General features: G+C 47.9%; 2 protein-coding genes across 2 annotated transcripts in view; one reads left to right on the top strand and one right to left on the bottom strand.

The window, feature by feature from the left end:
* Nucleotides 1–621: 621 nt before the first annotated feature.
* ZNHIT6 (zinc finger HIT-type containing 6) overlaps nt 622–25983 on the bottom strand; it is a 55695-nt gene continuing 30333 nt past the window's right edge. Inside the window, exons 9-11 of the mRNA XM_055724488.1 lie at nt 24937–25061; nt 17941–20664; nt 622–5078 (exon numbers count right to left, since the gene is read on the bottom strand). Coding sequence (XP_055580463.1) covers nt 20579–20664; nt 24937–25061 — 211 coding nt within the window. The 3' untranslated portion in view covers nt 622–5078; nt 17941–20578. The remainder of the gene's footprint in view (nt 5079–17940; nt 20665–24936; nt 25062–25983) is intronic.
* CCN1 (cellular communication network factor 1) lies at nt 8578–11161 on the top strand. The gene is made up of 5 exons (XM_055724487.1): nt 8578–8727; nt 8823–9039; nt 9399–9746; nt 9904–10106; nt 10226–11161. The coding sequence occupies exons 1-5, from the start codon at nt 8668–8670 to the stop codon at nt 10523–10525; spliced, it is 1128 nt and encodes a 375-aa protein (XP_055580462.1). The 5' UTR covers nt 8578–8667; the 3' UTR covers nt 10526–11161.

The following is a 25983-nucleotide window of genomic DNA, read 5'->3' as shown; positions in this document are numbered from 1 at the left end:
CTCTCACCTTTTAGGAACGTGCCTGCTGGTAACGTCCAGGCTGTCAGCTGTGCTCCTGAGCCCCAGCTCCTGGCCCGTGGAAAGCCACAAGCACCGCACGATTGCCCGTGCACAGGGCCTGCTGCCCCACTCTGCTTGTTCCTCAACTCTTCATTTCACACCTGACCTTCACCAGGGGCATTTCAGCAACACCCCTCTTCTGCAAGAAGAGCTGCCACCTTGACCGGCCCTTTCACTGGCTATGTAAGCGAGGAAACGCTTTGTACCCCACACATCCTCGCCAACCACCGTCCAGTCCTCTCTTTTTGAAAAATGTAAGGCCTGAAATGTAGAATTTGGGGTTTTACACCAGCTAATATTAATAGAAACATTCTCAGGACTTTTTTTTTCCCCCAGTGTAAATGGAACACTTATTTTTTTAAGCATGCCCCTGCAGTGCTCACAGGCCAAACACTGCAGCATTGTACCCGCGCGGGGAGCTCGCTATAAACACATCTGTCTAGCTGCTCTGTCAGGCCCACTGAGCTCTCTATAAACCAGGAAAAGTAAACCTGTACATTAAATATTTACTGTTTTCAGTGTGTATAATCTAGAAGTGTTTTTAGAAGCACAAGTCAGTCACACTTTCAATCAATGATTTTTATTTTGACATGGCACTGCTAAATGTCGTATGGGTACATCCTGAAAAAGACCAGTTCTTGAAACCAGAGGCTTTCCTCTCACAACCGATCACAAACATTGTCGTGTTATCACTCACTGCCCACCTGAAAGACCCATCCTATCTCCCATTTTTCTGCTCTGACCCCCCATAAGTCTAAAAGCTGAGCTCATGGGGACTTTCAGAAGCAGACCCCAGGACAGGCAGCCAGAGAGGACAGTGACAAATACCTAGCTGACTGTGTACAAGAGGATACAGATGAGTGCAAAGAGTTAAAAGAATTACCAATGCAAGAGCAAACTTCTCTGAAAGTAAATAGCCAGCACTAATTTTCTTTTTATGATTAACATAAGAGCTAGCTTTTAATGCTTGCTCCATGCAAAAGAGCTCCTGCTTTCATCTCCACACTGACACGAGGAGTCATAATTCCTGTACAACAACATGAAAAGAGACATTAATGCAATCATAAAAAAGTCTCCACAACAAAGTAGTCTGCCGATAGCCCCTGCTAACGATTTGCTTCCTGAGGACACTGGTCCCTGGGAAAACAGTGGGCAACAGACAGGCTTCCTGGCTGACTCCAAGAGATGTCCTTCTCCCCGTGGGTCTGCACAAGCCACCAGGCCCCTCACTCCCGGCTGCAGGACAGAGCCCACGCGAGGACCCTTTTGCAGAGCAGCCCACCAGCTCTCACCAGCCGGCTCCCTCCAGTTCTTTTTTTACCCCCCAGCAGAGATAAGATGAGGAAGAGATTCCATTCACATAGTTTCCTCCTCACTCCCCTGGAAAAATCACCCCAACCAGCTCCAGCGCAAGACACATCTTTCAAATTTGGATGCTAATCAAGTCTAGAGATGGTTTAGCACTTCTCCCTAATCGCAGACACGTAACACTGGGATGGGCAGCTATTTGCACATTCTTGGATCATAACTCCATCTCCACAAACATTCTTAAAGCACATAGACGATCTGTTGGCTGCCTGCAAGTCCTCCCTATCTGCAAGGATGACATCGTGTCTACTTACTCGTCTGCCATTGATTATTTTCACTGCACTATCAGAGGCTAGACACGAGGGGCACAAGCCAGAAAGCGGTGCAAGTCACTGATCTCTAGCAGCAGAGTAGCCCTGGAGGAGGTTTTGGCTGGCTTCCTGGCATCAGTTAGCTCATGTGTGCCATAAAATAAGCACGCACAACAGAGGAGCACAACTAGCTGCCACTGCAAGGTGCTCACGTAATGTATTGGTAGGCAAAGGGTAAGAGTCCAGATGGAACAGAATGGAAATGAACAGTAAGGCAACAAACACAGCCGAAGTCTCACCGTGTTTTAATAAGCTTGTGTACGTAGCAGAGAATGAGTAATGATTCTAGACAAAGCCAACAGGCACCTCAGGGGATTCTGAAATTAATCCTGTGACATTTCCAGCAGCTAGCCTGGAAAGCACAGTAAGTGACAGAATTCGCTGTGTGGCACAGCACGTTCAGCATCCTGCCAGATCAGGCCTCCCCTCCTATTAGCATGCAAAGATAAAAAAATACTAATCAATACTCATTTTCTTCAGGAAAACAGCTACAAAAATGTGTTCTTAAAAATCAAAGGCTAGACAAGCCCTTTGAAGGTCCACATATCAGCAACAAGAAACCGTTCCACCAGGTCAAGAACAGCAGGGAGGGAGGGAAAGCATCAGAAAGGCGGCAGAGGGCTCCCCTAGCTCTGACACAGACTAACCTCAAGGAAATGTAGCTGTAATTATTAACTGTAACGAAACAAAACACCTTTGGGGAAAGAAGAGCTTGCCATACATTTCAAATGTAGAAAAAGAAAACAAATAAGCAAACCTGAACATACCAAAAAGAGTGTATTCTGGAGCACGTGGTCCCACAACACTGTCAAAAACAGGAGGCACTTGTCTCCAAGGTGCAGTTAAGCTGCAAACTGAGGCAGACAACAGCTGACAACCATTATGGACCACAGCCTGGAAGTGTGCTTTGATCAAGGATTTCTCAGACACAACCTGATTGACTGCAATCAGGTTCAGCTAGCTCCACTAAATCCTTGCAACCATGAGCAACTTTATTTTGAGCTTGCTCATTCTGTCTTAACAGATGTCAGTTTGCATGCATTGCTCCACTGGGAAATCCTGCACTCCGAGGACCGAAGTTTAAAGTGAAGAAGTTTCTGCTGAGGCCATTTGGTTAACTCTCTGGGGTGGGGATCTCCATCCAGGACCTTCATCTCAGCTGACACCGGGAAAGTTCCTGATGCCTCAGCCTCCTTCATGAAACTCAAGAGACGCAGCTGTGAAAATTTTCTTCTAGAAAACAAAAAGAGATTTCAGGCTATGTTGCTATTATTTGCAAACTACATTGCTGCATGGGATGAAAACAATACATATGACTAAGAAATATGACTAGGACCACCTGGTTTTGTTTTGGTGGGTTTTGTTTTGGTGGCATGGATAGCCAAAGCCCATAATAGTATTTTCATTGCAAACTTCAGCTATAGGGATACGCTTGATGCCAGTTGCATCTTCTGAATGTAGCCTAGCGTTGAAGTACAGGTGCATGACAGTAGGTGAATATATATTAACTAATCCACCTGTCTCACTGAGGAAATGGTAATGGCTGGTACTAAAATAAAGTTAATGACAGATCCTTAAGTGACAGTGACAAAGGTATTTTGAATCTCTGACTGGGCAGAAGGAGCTAAGCAGGAGTGGGCTGTAACTGCTTTGCATTTCTGCATCCAGCCTGGGGTACGTACTGCTGGTCAACGGGAGCACGCTGAGCATCAGCAGGGATGCTTCTTGCCTCTGTTATGCTGCTATGTCCCTTCCATCTGCGTAAGGTTTATCTCTATCGTGGTGCAGTTCACACGCTGAAGCAGCAAAAAGCACAACTGACTGATACATCCAATTTTCCTTCTCTGTTTCCCTGCAGGCTTAGGAGGCTCACAAGTCCCCCTTCCACTTTCACATGATGGGAACTTCTGCAACACCTTGACAGCAGCCAGAGGAAAATGCAGCGCACCTACAAAGCAAAGAGCACCAATACTGCAAATCAACCCCCCCTAAATATTAGAAACCACAGGCAAGGCACAGATGATACAAAACCTGACAGGCATAAGCATAGCTGAAGTAGGGCAGTAGGGAAGAGGAAGAAAACAAATAGGAAATGCCATACTCAAAGAATTCAGCATAAAGTCCGAGTAAATCAAAGCAAGAAAAAAACCACATCTGAACCCACTTGAATTTTAGCTGCTGAAGCCTTCTGGCTACTCGGCTGCTCTGCCTGTGCATTGCTATGCTTAATTTGCCCCACTGGATTTGCACCTCCTGTGAGTGACTGAGAGGAGCCATTGACTCGGGGAGGGTTGATTTAGTGCCGCAGGAGCCAGCAGCCTGGCAGGGGCTGCGGGAGAGGCCCAGCCCGAGGTGGGTAAACACTGCATCGCGGTTTCACCCGGCAGGCAGCTGAACACCACACAGCCGCTCGCTCCCTCCCCCCGACCCAGCAGGATGGGAGAGAGAATTGGGAACAAAAAAGTAAAATTAATAGGTTGAGATAAAGAGAGTTTAATAGGACAGCAAAGGAAAGGAAAATAATAATAACAACAACAATAATAATAACAAATAGAATTAGAATATATAAAACAAGTGATGCACAGTGCAGCTGCTCACCACCCGCTGACCGATGCCCAGCCAGTCCCCGAGCAGCAGCCCCCGGCCAGCTTTCCCCCCAGTTTATATACCGAGCATGACGACATACGGTATGGGATATCCCTGTGGCCAGTTTGGGGCAGCTGTCCTGGCTGCATCTCCTCCTGGCTTCTTGTGCCCCCAGCCTGCTTGCTGGTGGGGTGGGAAGCTGAAAAGTCCTTGACTTAGTGTCAGCACTGTTTAGCAGCTAAAACATCGGTGTGCTACCAACGTTATTCTCATCCTATATCCAAAACACAGCACTATACCAGCTACTAGGAAGAAAATTAACTCTATCCCAGACAAAACCAGGACACACTAGAAGAGGGAAGGCCACAGGGAAAAAAGACTGGAACATGGAAAAGGAGAAGAGGAGGAGAGATGGAAGAAACGTGTGGTGAAGGATGGTCAGAGGAAAAAGAGAATGAGAAAGAGGGAATTGAACATGATACAAAAAAGGGCTGCACATTGGATTTAGTAAGATCTTCCTCCAGAATCCACATGGTTGTAAACCTCTGGTGTGCTCCGGTTTGGTGCTGGGTACTTACTGTCTACGGGAGCACCAGCACCCAGAGGAGCCTCTGTCATACACAGCGCTTCATGCTGCTCTGGGTCCCCACGCACAGCCACAAAAAACTGACACTGGGCCAGGGGAAGATAAACCAGTTATATCTTTTCTTGATGTGTTTCTCTGGAAAGTCCTTTCCCTGGAGAGACACAGCCCTGTGAAAACGACAGGATACACTCAGTAAATCTGTAATACCTGCTATGTAAGCCAACTGTTTCAAATTCCTGCTTTGCATTAGCCAAGCTCCCAGCAGACTTTAGCTGACAAGCAGTGATTGCCTATGGCACAAAAAAGCGAGAAGCCAGTGAAATATTCCTCAGGACATGAAGAAGGGAGCATTTCCCAGTTCACTTAGGACGACAAAGGTCTGGAACAGTACGTTACACTGAACAAAATCTCAAAAAGGAAAATATTCCAAACTTCTTCCTGCTCCCTGACGTACGCCCAGGACACGTAGGCACAGCCTGGAAGGTAAACGCTGGGTCATGGTTTGTGACAGGGAAAGCCTATGAAGGGGTCGCAGTCTAACCTGAACTCCGGAGAAACTCAACCCATCTCAAGTGTTGTCAACTACTTGAAATTCAGGACAGGTTTGTTAAAGCTTTCGCAGTGAGCTTTTTTGAGCAAATGTAGGTGCAGTTATGGTTTCCCATCAGAGTTGTGTGAATGTGTGGTAAGACACAAAACCAAGTGAGAAAAGGTGCTATTCATTGACTTTTCCTGTGGCATTTGCTGAATGTTGTGAAAGTCACAGATCAAAGCAAAATGCTTGGTGCGCGTCCTTAAATTAGATGTAATTAAACAAACAACTGTTTGTATAAATCCCTGAAAAGCAAAACTGGCCAATGTAACCACGTGCCAGTGCGCTAGCTGCTTCTGCTTTTTCCAAAAGTTTGGAAAATTTTCATTAATCAAGGTGTGTTGAACCGCAGGCTTGTTCTTCCTGGTCACAACGCTGCTGTGTAAAGGGCCACCCTGGGGAAAAAAGGACCAGTCAGATTCTCCATTTAAAAAACACTTCAGAGTTTTGAACTTGAAGTACCACAGGACAAGAAGCATAGCCCTGTAACACCGCGGGGAGCCTGGTGTACCGGCTCGCTCCGAGTCTGGAAGCAGAACCGAGCCCTGCTGCTCCTCATCACCAGCTGGGGCACAGCCAGGTCGGAACAAATTCCTTTCCGTATTAAAGAAATTTCATTCTGTTTGGGGGGCAGCCGCTGAGGCCGGCCGGTTGGCTCCGTCCACTGCTTCACGGACACGTGAAATATGTCCCACCACCCCGCCATCCACCATGGCACTACGCGGTACACACGGGCAGCCTTGGGAGACAGCTGCACGTCACCAAAGGCTGAATTTCCCTTTCGGCTGTTGTCCTTTCTGGTCAAACTGTGAGGCATGCGGGTGAGGCTGAAAACCGCCCTCTGAAGAGCAAGTCCTGGGCAAAGGGCGCCCCGAGCTTGCGCAGCGCCACCTCCGCCTCCCCCGAACCGCGAACCCACCGCAATGTAAACGGCGATCTTTGTACTTGCCTGAAAGGATGAACACCCAGAGAATAAAGCGCGGGGACCCCCCCCCGCCCCCACCGGAGCCCTCCAGCCGCCCGGGCCCGCCGCGAGGGGTGGGGTGGCGGTGCCGGGGACACGGGCCCTGCCGTCGGGCACGGCCACGGCCGCGGGCACAGCCCCGGAGGAGGAAGCGGCCGGGGCCGGCGCTCCGCAGCTCCTCCGACGGGGCCAGCCACGGCCCTGCGCCGCCTCCGTCCCGGGGGTCACGGCACTGCCCGACCCATCCCGTCCCGTCGCGGCGGGCCGGGGCGGCGGTCTCCGCGGGGGCGGGCACGGGCACGGGCACGGGCGGGCTGTGGGCACCGGCTCCGGGCCGCCGCTGCTGCCGCCCGGCTGGGCTGGGGCCACGGGCAGGACCCCCGCCGCACTCCGGCTGCAGCCACGGCCGGGGCAGCGCCCCCGGGGCGACCACACACCCGCTCCTCTGCGGCTCCCGCACGGTCCCCGCGGCTGCCGCGCCGCTCCGGCGGGTGTCGGCACGCGGCGCGGAGCGGGACACGCGGGGGCCCTGCCAGCGGCCGCCGCACCGGCACTTACCGGGGCCTCGTCGTCCCCCTGAAACGGTCCTTTCTGTAAGCCCGTCGGCGGTGGCACCGGGCAGGCGACGAGACGTCGGGGCTGCGCTCCCGGGAGCGGCGGGGCCGCGACCGCACCCCTCCCGCGCTGCCCATCCTTTAGGAGCGGCGCACGCAGACGCTCACCGTATGGAAACGCTCCGCAGCCAGGTTAACCGCATCCCCCTCCTCTTCGCATCCCCTCCCTCCGCACCGGCTCCCTCGCCCCCTCCCCCCGGACTTTTTGTGGGCCTTGGAGGAGTTTCTGCAGAGTTCCGCCTCTCCTCTGAATCCGCTCCTCCATCCTTCCAGCCTCGGAGGCGACCGAAAAAAAACCAACCCGACCAACAACACCAAAAAAACCCAACCAAAAACCACCAACCCCCAAAACCCCCAAACTTGTGTTAGGAACAATAATCTCATTTGCAAAGAAAAATCCTTGGAATGGGGACTTATTGTAACGCCGCTGGGTAGCAGCCTCCGCTGCTGGGCTTTTTTCAATCAAGGAGCAAACTGCAGCTGAACGCCAGTTGGCTCCTCCAGCGCAATTCTCCTAAATCATGATAGACAGATTGCGTGAAAAACAGGAATTCCAAAGAATTTCCTGCCCTGGGAACAGAAGTTAAGGCTATATTTAACAACATCTGAAGCTGTCAAGAATGCTTTGTGGTTGGATAACAGAGCAGAAAAATGTGAAAAATGCAGGCTACTGCTATACCAAATATGGAAATATTGTTACGTCTGGTGTCTAAATCCCCATCTGGAAATACTTACGGCCATGGAAAGCAAAGACGCCACAACAGAAGCCTGAACGCCCCCCCCCACCCCCCCAGCCCCAAACGTTAAACTTCGACGGGGAAACACTATTCGCTGGAGCGGGGGCCGGCAGGGCCGGTGACGGGCGGGCGGAGGAGACCGGGGGTCCCATCCCGCCCCCCCCCCCCGCTGCGGGGCCAGGCACCTGGCGGGGGCCCGGGGGCACGGCCCCGCTGCCGGGCTCCGCGGCGCCGCGGGACGCTCCGCCTGCCCCTCGGGCAGCGGCACTAACGGGAACAGCCCCGGTGCCGCCCGCACGCGCGGGGGTGCCCCGCGGCCCTGCCGCCGTCGGTTCAGGTGGCGGGGGGCGCACGGCCCGGCAGCCCCCACCAGGACAGGCTCCTCGCGTTAACGTGCTCGTGGTGGGGGCGTCCGTGCGGGTAACGGGGCCGCGGTGTCGCGGTGCGCCGTGCGGCGGGCGGGACGGCCCCGGGGGCGCGCCGCGCGGGACGGCCCCTCCCGCGCCGAAGCGTCCCCTTTGGCCCACCCCCGCCGCCGCGCCGTGCGGGGCAGCCCCGGCGGGGAGCGGGGGGCGGGGGGGACCCCCCGCGGCAGGGCCGCCGCCAGCGGCCGCGGTGCCGGGAGACGGGGCGGGGCGGGGCGGCCGCGCCGCGCGCCAGCCGCATTCCTGGGATGCCGCGAGCGCTGGACGCGGCCGCGGCCCGGAACGCGCGACGTCAGCGCCGCGGCGCACGCGGCGGCCCCGCGCCCCATATAAGGCGGCCGCCCCCGTCGCTGCCTCAGACCGCGCCGGCCCCGCTCCGCTCCGCTCGCCCCGCCGTCCCTCGCTCCCAGCGCCGGCGCTCGACATGGGCTCCGCGGGCACCCGCCGCGCCCTGGCGGCCGCTCTCCTCTGCCTGGCGCGCCTGGTAAGTGCCGCGGCTCTGCCCGCGGCGGGGCGGCGGGGGGCGGCCCCGCTCCGCTCCCGGCCGCTCACCGGCCCCCGCTGTGCTCCGCTCCGCAGGCTCTGGGCTCGCCCTGCCCCGCCGTGTGCCGCTGCCCGGCGGCCGTGCCGCAGTGCGCCCCGGGCGTGGGGCTGGTGCCGGACGGCTGCGGCTGCTGCAAGGTCTGCGCCAAGCAGCTGAACGAGGACTGCAGCCGGGCGCTGCCCTGCGACCACACCAAGGGGCTGGAGTGCAACTTCGGCGCCAGCCCCGCCGCGCTGAAGGGCATCTGCAGAGGTAAGCGGCGCCCCCCGCCCCCAGCCCCCCGGGGGGGACCCGCGGCCCCTGTGCCGCCAAAGTTTAGTAACTTCGAGCCCATGTATGGTTATGCTTTGTTGTTGGTAGCTTGGCAGAAAGGCACATGACTTCAGCAGTCTGGAATGCGATTCAGTATGTCTGGGCTCCGCTAAACGCACATAAGGAAAAGTGATTCCTGACTGACTTATTGTTCTGGCCCCGCGTCCCCGGGGGGGTGTGTGTGTGCAGGGGGGGGCGCCGCCGCCGCCCGCCGAATGTAACGGGCAGCGAAATACCTGTGCGGAGACGGGCGCTCCCGCCGCTCACTCCCGCCTCTCCCTCCCCGTTGGTCCCCGCAGCGCAGTCCGAGGGCAGACCCTGCGAGTACAACTCCAAAATCTACCAGAACGGCGAAAGCTTCCAGCCCAACTGCAAGCACCAGTGTACGTGCATAGATGGAGCCGTGGGCTGCATCCCGCTCTGCCCGCAGGAGCTGTCGCTCCCCAACCTGGGCTGTCCCAGCCCCAGGCTGGTCAAAGTGCCCGGGCAGTGCTGTGAAGAGTGGGTCTGCGATGAGAGCAAGGATGCGCTGGATGAGCTGGAAGGCTTCTTCAGCAAAGAGTTCAGTCCAGATGATTCCGAAGGCGAACTGACCAGGAACAACGAGCTCATTGCCATTGTGAAGGGAGGCCTGAAAATGCTACCTGGTGAGTGCGTGCGGGCTCCTCTCTGTAGTGACAGTCAGGGGGAGGAGGCGGCAGGGGAGGATGGCTGTATGACTCCTTAGACCCCCAATGGAAAGAAAGAAAGAAAGAAACCCAGTGAGAGGGTGTATGTAGGCTAAGACGTCCCTTTCTTTTCCAGTTTTTGGATCAGAGCCGCAAGGCCGAGCTTTTGAGAATCCCAAGTGCATTGTGCAAACAACCTCCTGGTCCCAGTGCTCAAAGACGTGCGGAACTGGCATCTCCACAAGGGTGACCAACGACAATCCCGACTGCAAGCTCATCAAAGAGACCAGGATATGTGAAGTGAGGCCATGTGGCCAGCCTAGCTACGCCTCCCTAAAGGTAAACACAGACTCTTCCAGTGCTCCTCTCTTTTTCCAAACTGCTTTGGGTAGAGGGTAAAGGCTGGACAAGAATCTCCTGCTAATAATAATAATGATATCGTTGCCTCCCCTTTACAGAAGGGGAAAAAATGCACCAAGACTAAGAAGTCCCCATCCCCGGTGAAGTTTACTTATGCCGGATGTTCCAGCGTCAAGAAGTACCGCCCCAAGTACTGCGGCTCCTGCGTGGATGGCAGGTGCTGTACGCCCCAGCAGACCAGGACTGTCAAGATCAGGTTCCGCTGTGATGATGGGGAAACCTTCACCAAGAGCGTCATGATGATCCAGTCCTGCCGATGCAGCTACAACTGTCCGCATGCGAATGAAGCTTATCCCTACTACAGACTAGTCAATGACATTCACAAATTTAGAGACTAAGTTGTGTTGGGGGTGGGATGCTAAACAGAATTCTGAAGTAACCAGCCATGGAGAAAGGACCTTTGATGGAGATGGTGCCTTGCCCATTTGAGGGCAACATTATGTTACAAGAGTGCACTGTGCAACTGGACACTAATGCAACAGAGATTTAAGCATATTTAAAGCTTCATAGTACTGGAGCAACTTTACTGCTTCTTTTTGGAGCACCTTATCTAATTACATACTGTTTTCTGTTTGTAAGTGATCAGATAAATGTTTTGTTCCGGTTATGAAAACTTCTTTTCTATCCAGTTTAACACTATGCTTCTCCCCTTCCCTCCATTCTCTCCCACCCTTTCCCAACCAAGTTGGAAGTTACATTCCTTCCTGAGGTGGGCACTTGTGCGGTGTTCACAGTGGCAGCTATTATGTACCAACTGTAGTTTAATGGCAAACAGAAATCAGTTGTTTTAAAGCTGAGTATTTTATTTATCAAACTAGCGTTTTTGTTTTGTTTTTCTTTGTGTTTTTTTTTTTTTAACCCCTTCCAGCCCCTGTAATACTGGAATAAGTTGTAAATGATTTTAATTTTATATTCAATGAATTAAAAGAATTTATTTATGGAATTAATCATTTAATAAAGAAATATTTACCTAACTACTCTTAGCAGAGCATTCTGACAGGCAACAGACTTAAATACAGCAAATGCAAGAGCTTTCTGTGAAAACTTTGAAATAGGAAAAGCTTGGATTCTCTGAAAATCAATATGAGCTCTACTACAGACACAGCAACGAACCAGAGAAAAGCAAAGTCTTAATTCTTTGGGTAAATGATGTTTCTGAAGTGGTGTATGCAGCCTGCAACCCCGCAGTCTAGAAAGTATATACAGAAAGAGCTTCTTGGCATTGAAAGCAAATGTTTGATAGAGAGACTGAAATGTTAATTAGACTGTCAGATTATTCAAACAGTCCTGGAATTTGCAACATAAGGTACTTCATTAGAATGCAATGCATGCCCAGTGATGTTGAACGTGGGGTGGAATTGGTCGTCAGGTCTCGTGTTTTTTGGTGGCTGCTTTTTGCAAATTAATACATTTCTGTGGCAGAAGAATGTTTCCTGCAGTCTGCAGGAGGCAGTTTGCTTTCACTAAATTCAAATTAAATGAGCTTGAAGCAATGACTTTTGCTAATCCTAATAACCCAGTGATGAAAAGTAAACATACTGTTAACAGGAGAAGAATGTGAGGAATTTCAAGTACTTCTCCAATGGAATAAAAGGCAAAGCAGCTACTCTTCCTCGCCTCCCATTCCCGCTTATTAAATGTGTAATTACACTTCATACTGTGGGACACAGATGATGTTTGGGTAACTGAGGGAGTCATAGTAAGACAGCTAGCTGGCATGCGGTAGGAAAATGACATTTAAAAAAACCAGACTAGAGTAGGAGCTGAGAAAGCAGCATCAAACATTTGTACTGTTCTGGTTAGTATAAAGCTGTGCTACAGGTAAGACTGAAAGGAAGCCTGCAACACAGGGTTGTGGTGATGGTGGTGGTTGTTTTTTTTTTTTTATTCCACCTTGTGACTGGTTAGTTCTCTGGCAGAATATTCTCCCATAGCCTTTAGTAAGAGAGCCACCTCTCATAAAAAGACAGAGACTGATTTTGAGGGTTTTAGTATTGTGAAGGGGTGTCATCCAGTTAGATGCAGAAGTGGTTAAAAGTAATCTTTTTATTAGATCAGACATAAATATTTCAATAAAATAAATGGCTGAGTATCTCAGAAGCTCATCTCTGGCAGCTTACGCTTTGCCTGAGAAATTACAGCTCGCTCTCTTCTGCTCAGTCAAATTTTCTCCTCGGAGGCATTCAAAATTTGTGCTGTTTTGGAATTTACCACCTGGACACCAGCCTCAGCTGTACCTAAACTTGTCTGTACCATAATTGTTAACAGTAGAAGTGTAAAACGTGGTGAAGGGCTTTTGTTTGGCTTCTACTTACATCTAGCACTGAACACTTCACTCCATCAGCCGCTCACTGAGCAACCATTGGGTTTACATGTTGGGTTATTGTGTGGAGCGTGGAAGAAGAATACGCGGCTCATGGGTACACAACAGCTTGCACGCGCATTCCTCGCCGTCCCCACTGTCACTTATGCTTGAACAACACCCATCTCCAGCGCAACGGTTCCGCAAAAAATTACACATACGTGTAACTATATTGTATGTGTAGTCTAGATGCCTGTCATGCACACTGTGCACAAGCAGAAGCAGCTCTTCCAACTCCTGCCTGAAGCGTGGCTCCGGCCAGGCCCTGGCTTCTCCAACCTGCGCTTTGGGCTTCCCGTGTTTCATGACGTAGAGGGGTGGTTCTGTCGTCTGCTTGCTGGAGAAATAGGCTGTCGGGAGAGTAAGGGCTGCAGGAGCACATCATGCATATGTAAAGCACACAAAATGAAGTTGTCCTGCTTAAGGAGTGGGAGTGAACCCCACCAAAATGAACTGTGGGTCTCCCAGAGCTGGGGTGCCACACCAACTGGTCATCGTCCCTACAGCCCTCTCTTCACCTCTTGCATCTCGCAGTTATGGGCAAGGCTACTAACCCCCGCCATTCCCAACGCTGTAAAAGGAATCAGTACCAATTTTTGAGTATCATCTTTGCACTGGCTTTGAAATTTGTACATCCTCTGTTGTTCCAGCAGAAAAACCCCTAAGCACTGGGTGTGAACAGAGAAATGATAAAAGCAAAGGTTCCTTCAAGTGCAATCAGCCAGGCTGCCAGGCAAGGTTAATGAGCACAACCATAATTCTGTTTCTCGGTCAAAAACCAAAATATCGATACCCCCCAAGGTGAACACGGAGAGATGAGGCGTGAGGAGCATAACGCGCATGACACACATGACGCGCAGCACCAAGTTCTGGGCACATGGCAGTGCCAGGCCCAGCAGTTCCAGCCTTGGCAGTGAAGGCGGCTGCACCGGCGCGGGGGCCCCTCTGGGCCGGGGGCCCGGCAGAGCCCCTGCCCCCCCGGAGGTCGCCCCGCACGGTCCCCCCGCACGGCGCCCCCCGGGCCTGCCCTGCGGCCCGCCCCGCCCGCCCCCCGCCCGCCCCCCGCCGCCGCACCGGGGCCGCGGCTCCCGCGGCTGCTGCCGCCGCCAAAAGGAGCGTTTGTCACACTGCAACGCCGGGCCGCAGGGACAGGCGCCCCTTGTCACCAGGGTCCGCCGGCGGCACCCGCCGCGCCGTCAGGGCTACGCACACCATCCCCGCGCTCCCGGGGCACCGCAGGCGAACGCGGGGTCCTGCGGCACCACCGGGCCGGGGCGCTCGCCGGTGGGATGCGGCAGCTCGCTCCCCTCCGGCAGCAGTGGATGGAGGGAAAGGTGACACCTCCCCGACAGCGGGACAGCCAGGCTCCCAACTAACCCCCACGGAGCCGGGCGCTCAGGCCCTCTGTACTGCACATACAAACCGCTGCCGAGCCCCAGCGCAGCAGCCCCCGGCTGCCGGACCCGCTCGGGGGCTCAGCCCCACCGCTGGGCTGCGCCGGGTGGGCACGGCTCGGGGGGTGTCTGTGGGGGGGTGCCCAGCACTCGCAGCCCACTGGAGCTGCGTGTATCACCCCACAGGTCCTGAGGGCTGAAACGAGGGAGCCTGCAGCGGGGGGCTGGCAGTGTGACCCACCTACCTGCACGGCAGCGGGCGAACGTGTCACACCAGCGGCCTGCTCTCCCAGATGCTCGCCCTGAGCTGATCCTGCGGGAAAGCACTTCGATGCACGCGCGCGTTTTCGTGTACTCCTGTCTGATCAGTGGAGCTGTTCCCACGAAGTGCCCGGAGTGCTCAGCGCGCAGCCGGAGAAGGCTGTGTAGCTTTCCCGGCTGCTCTGTCTCAAACCTGTGTTTTCATGTAAGCACGCCCCCGTTTTCACCTCCACCATTTTTTTCTCCACGTTACATAAAACAGCATGTAGAAATGCGGAGGTGCCACAGTGAGACAGTAACATACAACGGGCTTTGGAGATACCTATACATGCATTTCAACTCATCACAACCAAACTGCACCAAACTGTTGTGAGACTTGGTGTCTAGAAAACATCGATCTTGTAAAGGACGACCTCAACCAACAAAATGATACAATAAGTACCTGTCTGTATTACCCTGTCAAGACCAAACACCAATAAGCTGAATAGATGGTACCCAGCACGCTATGATTCTCCCCCCTCCAAAAAGCTACAGAGCTACAACTTCTACATACACAGTTTATATTGGAGAAGATCCTTGAAAGACCCCGAGGCACCATTCACGTAAGTAACTTCATCTGTCCTGAAGTACAGGCACTTACGGGACGGAATGTAGCAACCGTCCAGGAAGAAAAGATTACACAAGATTTTCAAGTTTACTAGACACAAGAAGTATAAAGGTAGGGTGCACAGATCTTCAGTAAGAATGAAGGGACCCCACCGTAAGTATGAGTTAAACAGCAGCGTAGTCCAGCAGTATTTTGAGAACACTGGTTGAAGACCAGACCAGAAGCAGCCCAGCGTATCAGCCGAGTAAAAGACTCCGGTTTCTTTGTAGCTGCTGATTTCCTTCAGCATCTCAAGCCACCCAGGTTAGATCCTAAATTAGTTCATGAATTTGACAAAAATCTATCAAGACATCACAGCTCCAAAATGAGCAAGTCTGCTAATGAGAACTTAAACCAGGAATGTCTATTTTCCTCTACAGAAGCAGATGCTCATGCTGTAGTGGAACAATGGCATTAAACCCAATGTGGATGCCCAATGTCAGCTGAAAGTAGAGATTGGGAAAAAAGGTCAACCAAGAGATACCACTGAGATTTTAGATACGAAACTGGTGGGGACTTCTCAGGCAAGCTTTTAATGCCACCCCGTCTGCTTTTCTCCCTGAATATCTACACTTCATTTAGCAACAGAATTTTTACCTCACCTGGGCATCTCTCTACTCCCTGTTGGCACTCTTGACAAAATGGACAAGTTCTAGGGCTGTGATTCAGTACAAAACCTGGAAACAAGGGGTGGAAAGGCAACAGGAGCTTTCACAGTCACTTCTTCCTCCTTCTTGCGGCAGAACTAGGATGACAGGGAGAAAGTGACAATGTGATACTGAAAACTTTTGCTCTCTCCACCAACTGGAATCATGCAGGAACCAGCCAGCTCTCAGCATGGCAGTTCAGTCTCTAAATCAAGACTCCCTCTCCCCTCTCTCATTTCTATCCTTGCTTCTTTGGCAGATTATTTTTAACCTGTTCTGATTTGTCATGCAACCCTACAAACAGCTGTACTGACGCAACTTACGCAACAAGAAGCCTAATGCAAAAGGATTAGATAAATATGAGGACTAGCGTGCCACTTAAAATCCACCGTTTCTATCACTAGCCCACAAAGACTTCCCTTTGCCCCAAAGGCAGGCAAGGTTCTAGTGGCTTTCATATTTCATCATGCTATTGATTCTTCCTGCCAAAAAGCCTACTACAGGAAGATAGCCTGGAAATGCTTTTCGGCAGGAGAAGTTAGCAGCGGTGAAATCAGGCCAAGCCAATGGAACTTCACTTCCAGAACAAAAAGAATGTTACAAATGCACAGAGCCAAGGAGAAAAGGAAGCTCTTGCAAGAAAAGCATCATCAGAGCTAAGTCACTGTCTGACGGGTCACTGATAGCCAGTGGGACACAGCGAGAACATGTTTCTGTTATCAAACCACAGACAGACAGGCAGCGAAAAACTATCCTTGCTTTTTCCTGGTTTTACATGTCATCTGCAACTTCCCTTGCAGTTTCAGTATTTATTTTGAGTTGGTTTTGCTGCCATTTCTTGTTTGTCTTGCATACATGTGACTTCCTTCCATTTCACCACAAATTTCCACCAAATAAAACCATATGCACTGCCATAGCAACATTTTAACACAAACACAGGGTAATCTTTGTTCACTGAAATACACAGTTCTTTTTTTTTTCTTTCTTTCTCTCTTTCTCTTATTAGCAGAACCTGCATCTGCATACAGTTTAACTGAATGTCATAGCAACAACATAAACACAAATTCAAGATATTTTTTCCTTTGGAGGAAGGAAGAATAAATGTTTTCAGGAAAAGAGCATGGGACTTAAGAAAGCAGACTGAAATGTTCGTGACCAAATACGGCCTGAAGTTACATCATCACAGCTGTATATGCACTCTTAGAAAGCCTGCTCTTGCAAGGTGTTATACATTCTCAGTTCCTACAGATGTCAACAGAGAACAGCCGTATCTGGCAGGGTAAGGTCTGAATCACAGGCTATGCCTACACACAACACCCAGGTGGGACTTGCTATCAGCACTACAGTGAACTTAGAAATGTATGTACTTCTTTTAGACTACAGTGTGTGGTCTGCACGATAAACAGTTTTACTCCTAATGCAAAGTAAAAGCGCACTGTTTGACTGGGGTAACAAAAACTGGTCCAGCATGCCTCTAAGAGCTAGCGCCAACCACATACTTTGTGGCGTGACCCTCTTTTCCTCTATGGGTGAAGAATTCCTAATGGAGAGATAAACACAGTAAAACCTGGCATTCAGATGCATTCATTCAAAACTTAGCTGTTTGTTACAAGGGTATCACGTTGTTTACCCATGACAACTCAGTAACTTATGCCTCATACCCCCAAGAAGTTACACAAAAAAGGAAAAGAACCAAGTTCTCTCATACAGCTGACTCAGTCCCACTTCTCAGCTATTGCTTTGTGCTTAGCTATGCTCTATTTTTGTCATTTATGGCTTGTGAAAGGGGTGACTTAATTAAGCTTCGATTTTTTTAAAGTGGCGTGTTCATTCAGGACAAGAACCCTTCCTCTTTGCTTTGCAAGCTGATGGTCCTTCAGCTCAAGCATGCTGTGAGGGTTCAGGCTTTGAAACCTGAAAAGCCTAAACATTAAAATAAACGCTGGAACAACGCTACACGCAAATAGCTTGTTGTTCCTTCTATTACAAGTAGTTTATAGAGGAAAATAAATCAGTAAGCATAGCAGGCATAAAAATAAGCAGTCAATGCAAGCTGGTATTGCACAATGAAGATTAAATACCACCACACAGTTTTCATTCGCAGACATCATCCGTGCTGAATCAAGGCAGGGTCCTGTAAGGATCCTCATATAATATGATTACAGTAGTATGCTTTCAAAATGGACACAACTGAAGTCTTCCACGCAACCTCAGCTCCACGTCTTAAATTTCAAGTGCCTGACCAGAAACCTAAAAATACAGCTTTTAAAGATGCTTGTTCTCTCTTCAGTTTATTACAAGATGCTCGTTCTGGGTTAAATCACTCAGAAAGGAGTTAAAAACTTTCCCTTAACTGCCTATGAAAGTGTTAAAAACCATCTGCCTAGTCAAAGAGTACATAAACTTTGATTACGTCAGTAACATTATTATTATGAAGAACTACCATTGTTGCAGGACCCGCACTGGTCAACTGTCATCAGTAAGGCTGTGCTTTTAGCCAGACACCATCATTTTGATTCGTTTCTATAATGAAAAATGGAAGAAGTTTAGCAAAACTTAATAAAAATACTTCGATTCCATCTTGGCTTGCATTTGATGAATTGCCACTGTTCAAACTAGTGTAACCTTTACCAAAACTAAGTAAAAATAGGTAAATAGTAACCTGGGAATGAATGGCAAGTGCTGCCAAGGCCTTTTATTCTCGATTTGATTGAATCCTGGAAGATGATTCCCAGCTTTGTTTGGGAAATTTAAGTTCTAGTAACCACCACAGGAATGTTCCTTAATCATTTTTTAAGACCTTCTTTAAGATAGGAATAGATTTACATCTGAAGAATAGATTCAACAGCACCTTCATTTAAAAAGACATTACCATTGTGTTTTAACTCACAAGGAAGCTTACCCTAGATTTATGGAAGAAAAAAAACCAGCACAGGCAAACCCTTTCACACAATTAACGAAAACCTTCGAGAAAGTATGGAAGTAATGCAAATTACAAATCTGCGTTCCTCAGCCAAAGACTAATCACACACACATGCAGATCAACACTAATATTTGCAGTGTTCTTGTTTCCGCCATGCACTATGAATCTTAATAGAAATGCCACGCTCTTACTCCAGATGAAACATTTTCCAGCAAATGAACTGTGGCAGCTTTGCTGTTCTGCTCTTTTATCAGTGGTGTTATGAACGAGTTCAAGACTGGTTTAAAGTAATTTGTGGCTACCAAGTCAATGTGCAGTAATCACTGATTAGGAAAAGCTTATTCACTTCCACTGAACTGAAAAAATATGAAAGCAGCACCTATAGCTAGGAATCCTGGTTCTTTAAAAAGGGTTAAAAAAACAAACATTGAAACAAGAGGTGGGCAGAGGACCAACAATGACTAAAAAGGAAAATAGAGCACAGGTGGCTACTGCCAGGCAAGAAGAAAAACTTCCCTGTTTTACCAGGGGCTGCAAAACACACAAGGGAAAGGACACATGATAGATACCGCTGTGAGAAAACTTTCCAAACCAGTAGCTAGGTGTCACGGTGAACAATTTTTTTAATGACAATTTGTTTGCAAAGGTGTGGAAAAAAATACACTTCTAAAACTTTTAACATCTCCAAAATCCTCTCCCCGCAGCATGGCCGGTAAGGAACCGACAGCCTGGTGCCCTGAAGCCTTGAGCGAGTCTGGCAGCCCCCAGCCCTCTCCCATACTGCTGCCACAGCCTCCTGTCACCTCAACACGCTCCTTCACTGCTTTCTGTTGTCTTTCCACTTACGATGCCAGCACCGGCAGGAAGTACCATTGTATTGAAAACCCACCTTCATGGCAGTGTGGCGTGCATCCCACGCCATCAACTTTCGTCACAAGGGTGCCTGTCTCCAGCAGGAGACTAACAGGCTGGGGTAACAACAACGGGAGCGACAACCTCACAGCGCTGTCTACAAAGTGATCGTATCCTTATGACTTGACATGTACTGACTTAGTAGTCAGACCCTTGCAAACCAGTCCCAACCACCTGTGCTAATTCCTGAGAACTGCCTGGTGCAAGCGTGCAGAGGGGCTCACCAGTCTCACACCGCTCACAGCACATGCTGTTCTCATCCCCCAACAGACACCCCCCCACCCCCCCTGCCCTGGGGACTTACACACAGTGAGAAGGGGTCTGTGATCTCAAAATCTTCCCAGAAGTTAACAGCAGATTTCTATTGTCAGCAGATGATACAGTACAGGACTCTTTTTTTAAGGTTTATTTGTTTTTAAGTAGGTAGGCTTAGTTGATACTCCAGTGAATATTTACAATACCTGGCTTTAGCAGGTAAACTAGTAATATGAGATGCATAACATAAGCATTATATGTAAGTCCAATATATTAGCACTAGCGACACTTTATGTATCCATTTCTATCGATTTTAAAACCCACACTAATTTAGAAGGTCAGGGTAGACGATTAAACGTTCACCAACACGCCACCCTGAAACATGGTTTGACCTGTCTTAAACACATTAAACAAGATGCAATGAAGGAATAAAAAACATGTATCGCACCAGGCACGCAAAATGCCACCACAGAAGATTAAAGCAAAAAGCAAAGTAAAATCATTTGCAGCAGCTCAGCATGACATAGACACACCCTAAAAGAAAATTAATCTAATGAAACACAGTGGTTTTTTTCAGTAAGTTTAAGCATTAAGACTCAAATCCACGTATAAATACAAATATGTGATCAGGTATTTATAAACTCTGAAATCAGACACTGAGCTGTTAGGGTAAAAGGAAAAAAAAAATAGTTGAAATTAACCTGGAAATGTTAAAATTTGGGCTACTCTGATTTATGAAAGATACATGGACAAAAGGCTGCAATTAAACAAGAATATCAGTTTTTTCTGTGATCGGCAATTCCCCATTTTTTACTTACATCCCTAAACATACACTACTAAATCCAAAAATAGACAGGCAGTTTGGAAGTGCTGCTTTTAGTGAAGGAAATCAAACCAAACCTCTGAGAACTCATTTGGTATAAAATAAATTTAATTAAATAATTATAAGAGTAAAAAAATTCTGACTCCACCCTCTTCTCTCAAAGAACTGTCACAAACTGTCCCGAATTTCCCCTTCTTCCACAGACGAAAGGGATGAACTTTCACTGTCCGAGTTCTCTGCAGGTTCACTGCCATCTGAGGGTGTAGGAGACAAACAAAAAACAAACAAGCCATTAGTTTCAGCAATGTTGTTTGCTCATCAAACAGAAACAGTTTCATATCTTCTTTTCCTCTTAATCACACTTTCCTTCAGGACAGCTATTTCATAAGACATAATCAACCTCATAAGATGGGATAAGGCCCTGGGCAGGACTTTGTTGCTGAAGGAGAAAGCAGGACAATGTTGAGAATTTCTTACAGTTTTTAAATCTTGGTCTTTCAGTCAAGTAGGTAAGCAGAGTATTTATTCCCCACAAAACCCTTCCCCTTCATCCACTGAGAATTTAAGATTCTTCTCCTGGCTTTAGATGTTGTTTTCTGGGTCACTACATACATCCATCACAACTGTAATGAATTACAAATCATTTACACTTTTATTAGCATTTCAGTTAAGATGGGGAACTACTAAGAAATTCTAAATGGAAATGGAAAAATAAGATGATGCACCTATGTGCTCCTTCCACGTGTTCCAGCATCATAAAGATGGTGTTAAGCTGTGTGAATCCATGAGCTAAGGCTGATGAGGTTAAGCTGCACAGTAATTTGTGCTTTAGGACACAGCTGTTGTGCTCTGATGAGATCATATCGTGAAGCATTCATTTCCCAAACTGGTCTTCAGCCTCACACCCCGAGACTCCTTCTTTAACAAGCACTGACCCCAGTCACCTTGTGGTGAGGTCAGCAAATGCCACTGCTCGGTGGCACTCAACCCGCACAAAAATAAAGTACAGCAGAGTGGGCCCATGATTCACACTCTGCTCTCATTGTTATTTTCAGTAGTTGATCCAACTATGAATTTAAAGAAGTTTTTGAGCATTTAGTGTCAGATGCTTTATGAAGGAAACATTACCAAAAGGGAACTGATGAAGTATACTTACTGTCCTGTCAAGCCAAGTTCTACAGCTGGCAAACACTGATAATACATCGGACACAGTGTGCACCTGTACAGTTTCAATGGAATTTGTTCAAGAAAATAGAAGCATTTCACCCAGAAACACTGGAGGTCACATTTTGTCTACATTAAATCTAGTGTATAATCAATTAACATTTATATGCCAGATATGTACTGAGTAATGCACAAAGTAAGGCTTGTTTTTGCCCCTAAGTCCTGTGAAAGCTTCTATAATCCTCTACTATCTTCAGCCATGACTGACCTTGTATGCTGAAATCAGAGCACCTGTAGTTTTTGCTATAAGCAAGTCAAGCATCAAAACATCGCATAAAAGAACGTGGCAATCTTCTGACTCACAGTGCAGCTCAACAGACAGATTTCAGCTTTAGTCTGTTACAGTAAGTTTTATTTAATAGTAATTATAGATTGTCTTCACTCAAAAATAACATATTTGTATGGTGTTGATAGCATTGCCTATAAATTAAGATTGCCCAGTCCTTCCCACCATAAAATTGGCTGCAGTTTACTTATAATGTAAAATTTAAACTCTGGGTTTGAATTTTTCAGTGCTGGTTTCCTTCCTCAATTCCTATTTTCCTTATTTTTTGAAAGTTTCAGCCAAAATACTTCAGTCATTTCTGAGAATGAGGATAGGAGAAATAGGCTTCGTCCTCATTAAATTCTAGCAGTTTCTCTTTGAGGACATCCAGCTCTGGCTCTCCCCCAGTCTTTGGGGGCAGTAACTTGAATCCTGGGGGGAATGGTGATCTTTACCCAGCATGTGCCTGTTGCTACGGCTATGCTACTGTCCTTCCTGGGGAAGGGTGCAGATCTGAGATTGCTTGGTAAAGAAACAGTATTTTAGCAGTTGAACTCCCACAAGACACTGTTTCTTGTTCTAGCCTGTGTCCTTTGCAAACAGAGCCCGTGAGGGCTATGGTCGTTGGAGCCCCCGTGCTCTGGCAGGCGCTCTGCCAGACATCCACTCATCAATGCGGCAGCTGTTTCCCTGGAATGCTGAAGGGAGGTCAGCCGGACAGGCTCTCCGAGACAAGTGTCCCTCCGGGTGCGCACGAAGGCGGCAGAAAGGAAAGGCAGTATGGTTAGAGAGAGGATAAGCAAGAGCAGGACGGATAGCTTAGGAGGGGCGTGCAACTGATACAAGAAGTCATACATGGCAAAGAAACTGGACTGCGAGAAACACACAAGATGCTGCAGCAGAAAGGTCACTTCTTGGGAGATGGGAGTCAGCTCAAGTACCTCTCTGATTATAACTGACTTCTCCCTGGAGGTGAACCCAAGATTTCCGCTCTTAGCAATTATCTGTGAATGCAGCTGGTAAAGCAGACTAAATACTGCTTTTTCTCCTTTATTCTGTAAAGACGGCACACAGCATAAGAGTATAATGATTGTGCCACACTTCAGCAGAAGTGGTATTTTGTCCTCACCGGGATAACAGCAACCAAAAAAGCCCTCGTATTTTTATATTCATGTTCTGAACATGCTTTTCCTGAAACAACATGGAGTTACTGTGGCAGGCTTCCACTCTTAACAGAAAAATCTCCAAGTATACAGGGTCCAAACCGAACTCAAGGCTGAAGTTAAGTGTTAATATTAAAATAAATAATATTAAAATTAAAAAATGTTATATAATAAATATACCCAAGACACCTCAACAGGGAACCATGCACTTGATTTTTATGGAATCTATAGAAACAGTTAAAAGAAAATAAATCAAAGGTTTCCAAACCCTGCAACAACTGCCAGTGTTCCCTGAATACCAGCTTCAGGGGTGACTGCTAAGTGAACGATCCCTGCGGCAGAGGAAGGTTACTATCTTGAAGACAGACGCCCATGCTGCCTGTGCCGCTGCGGCAGCACGACCTCAAAATACAGTGTTGTTCAATCAGCGCTTACTTGAATCTATATCCCTAAAAGGACAACCTCCCTACTGGCTCAGGAGACAACGACAACCACCCTACGCAGATTAGGTTTATGAGTCAATCAACTGTAGTGCCCCCCTGACATCTAAATCACGGAATGGTTTGTGTTGGAAGGGACCTTAAAGATCATCTAGTTCCAACTCCCCTGCCATGGTCAGGGACACCTTCCACTAGACCAGGCTGCTCCAAGCCCCATCCAGCCTGGCCTTGAAATCATAGGAGTGGGGCTGACTACTGAAAACCAAGGGACCTAGATCGAGAAATAATGGATAAACTGAAAGCACCTCATTTCCTTGCGCTCCAGTACACGTCTGTGCACTCCTAGGGTGAGTATCAGTGGACCTAGTTGCTCAGACAAGACTTCTACCTTATCCCCTGCCACGGTATCTCACTATCCAAAACTCCTGCTGCGCAGTGCAAGAAATGTTTGCACGTTGGTTCTTTGAGAGCAGATTGCTCCAGTGGATCACTTAGTGTTCTATCTAGCTGGAACAGCAAAGATCCATGGAAGTTTGATATCACTGGTACAGTATTCTCAGTGTCATATTTATTCAGTCAAATTATATGCACATAGAGGCATGAATGAGTTGCCACGGGGAAACAGTCACTGCAAACATATTTCAAAGCTTTTCTTCAGAAATCTGTAAAAATTACAGGCTGGCTCACCACTGAAAAGTATGGAATTTGGTAACCACAGTGACTAGCTGGAGGACAAGAGACAAGGGAACTGATTCCCTGTATCAGCACCTCCAGAAAGTGAGTTGGGACATGAAGCCTTTATATGGGGAGAAAGTTAACTGCAAAACTAAAACACAAATTCCTCCTAGACCTGGACTCTAAGTTACATCCAAGATGGAAGTTCTCCCTCAACTAAGTACTTTTTGAAAGGTAACACTGTGCTTTTAACCCACCTGAAAAGCTAATTTGCCGTTACAATTTCTAGTAACTACCCTGTAATTCAGACTTGTTTGTCCAATGCTTGGAAATAATGGAGAATTATTCCTTTGTGTGATTAGCAGACTTACTTCAAACTCATCCTCCCCAGACAGCTTGACTTTTAGAAACAACCAACTCTGTCAAACTTTGCTACATTTATATTTACATTGTCCTAAATTTAGGACAAGGCTGAATACTTGTTTTACGTTAATGGCTAAAAATACACAAAACCCCCAACCAAACACCAGTAAACAAAGTTAGGAAAACCACATACAATACAGCTTATGGATGTAAACTATCAGCCAGCAGTTTTAAGACAGCATTCATAACAGTTTTTTTATAGCAATCTTTTCAATTCAGAGGGAAATACAAGACATACTGCACATTCCTGGCATTATTAATAGGCATATCCTTAATTATTGTTTATTTAAATAAAATATCTAAGTATAGCATATCAGGAAATAAATATATGCTTACCTTGGCCAAGAACCACCATGTCATTCTTCAATGTTTTTAGGACCACAAATAATGTTGGATACTCAATTATTACTTTGCCTTTCAAATTGTCTAGGAGGCTTCTACTGGCATCCAGTTCATTGTACCTTAAAAATAACAGGGAAGTTTATTTTGGATTTTAAGAGTACCAAGGACATACGGTACACTTGTGGGAAGGAGGTGGTGGCATGGAGGGAAGCTTCTGCCAATTCAGAGGATTTTCAGATGATATGTTCAGAAGAACTATCTTATGATTCAAATTACATGTCCAGTCTTATTATCCAGCTACATATGTTTTTTTTAAACCCTCCTAACATCTAAGCGTAACAACAAGAGGAGAATCAAATTTCTCTAAGGGCTGAAATGAGTTCTTAATGAGTATCTTTCAGATACAGACATAGGGTTATCAAAATGGGTATATTTACCAAAACCAGATTCTAAATTAAAAATAACAATGTTGTACTTCTGGGCTTTAACGCTACAGGTTTAATTTACATAGTTAGCAGTGCACCTTATGGATTTACTTACGAATTATCAGTGAAGAACTGGGAAGACAAAATAGAAAGCGAATCTGAACAACTACTAAAGCAAAGGTATACTGGAAGCACTTAGAACTCTGTTTTTATACAAGTAAGGGCTCTGATACCCGGAACATTGAGGCAATAATTTCTAAACGATGGTACAATATCCCTTTTATGTGTAATTAAATTTCTGCTTCTTATAGCACCACCTGCAAGCACCCTGTAGAAATCCCCACATATGTGTGTGCTACAAGAAGCACATGACTCAGATGCACAGTCCTTTCCCAGAAAACGGCTCCTCTTCACCGTGAAGCCAGGTACAGAACAAATAATGCCACAGTAATAAACAGTAAAGTGAGCATCTTCTCCACAATTGTTTCCTAGAACTGTAACATTCTCTCCCAACTCTCTAACTGAAAACCTGGGCGTGGGATTTTGGGGAAAGGAAGGGACATTTCAAAGCCCTCTGAAAGCGAAACCCCATTGCTTTCACTTGCTGTAAGTGTGG

This window comes from Falco cherrug, chromosome 12, assembly GCF_023634085.1.
Source record: "Falco cherrug isolate bFalChe1 chromosome 12, bFalChe1.pri, whole genome shotgun sequence".
In the NCBI taxonomy this organism is placed as follows: domain Eukaryota; kingdom Metazoa; phylum Chordata; class Aves; order Falconiformes; family Falconidae; genus Falco; species Falco cherrug.
This window is presented reverse-complemented; position numbering and strand designations above follow the sequence as displayed.

Coding starts and splice junctions, on each gene's coding strand:
- CCN1 (XM_055724487.1), top strand. CDS start 8,668: ATGGGCTCCGCGGGCACCCGCCGCGCCCTGGCGGCCGCTCTCCTCTGC. Junction 9,747..9,903: donor AGGCCTGAAAATGCTACCTG/GTGAGTGCGTGC, acceptor TTTCTTTTCCAG/TTTTTGGATCAGAGCCGCAA. Junction 10,107..10,225: donor CTAGCTACGCCTCCCTAAAG/GTAAACACAGAC, acceptor TCCCCTTTACAG/AAGGGGAAAAAATGCACCAA.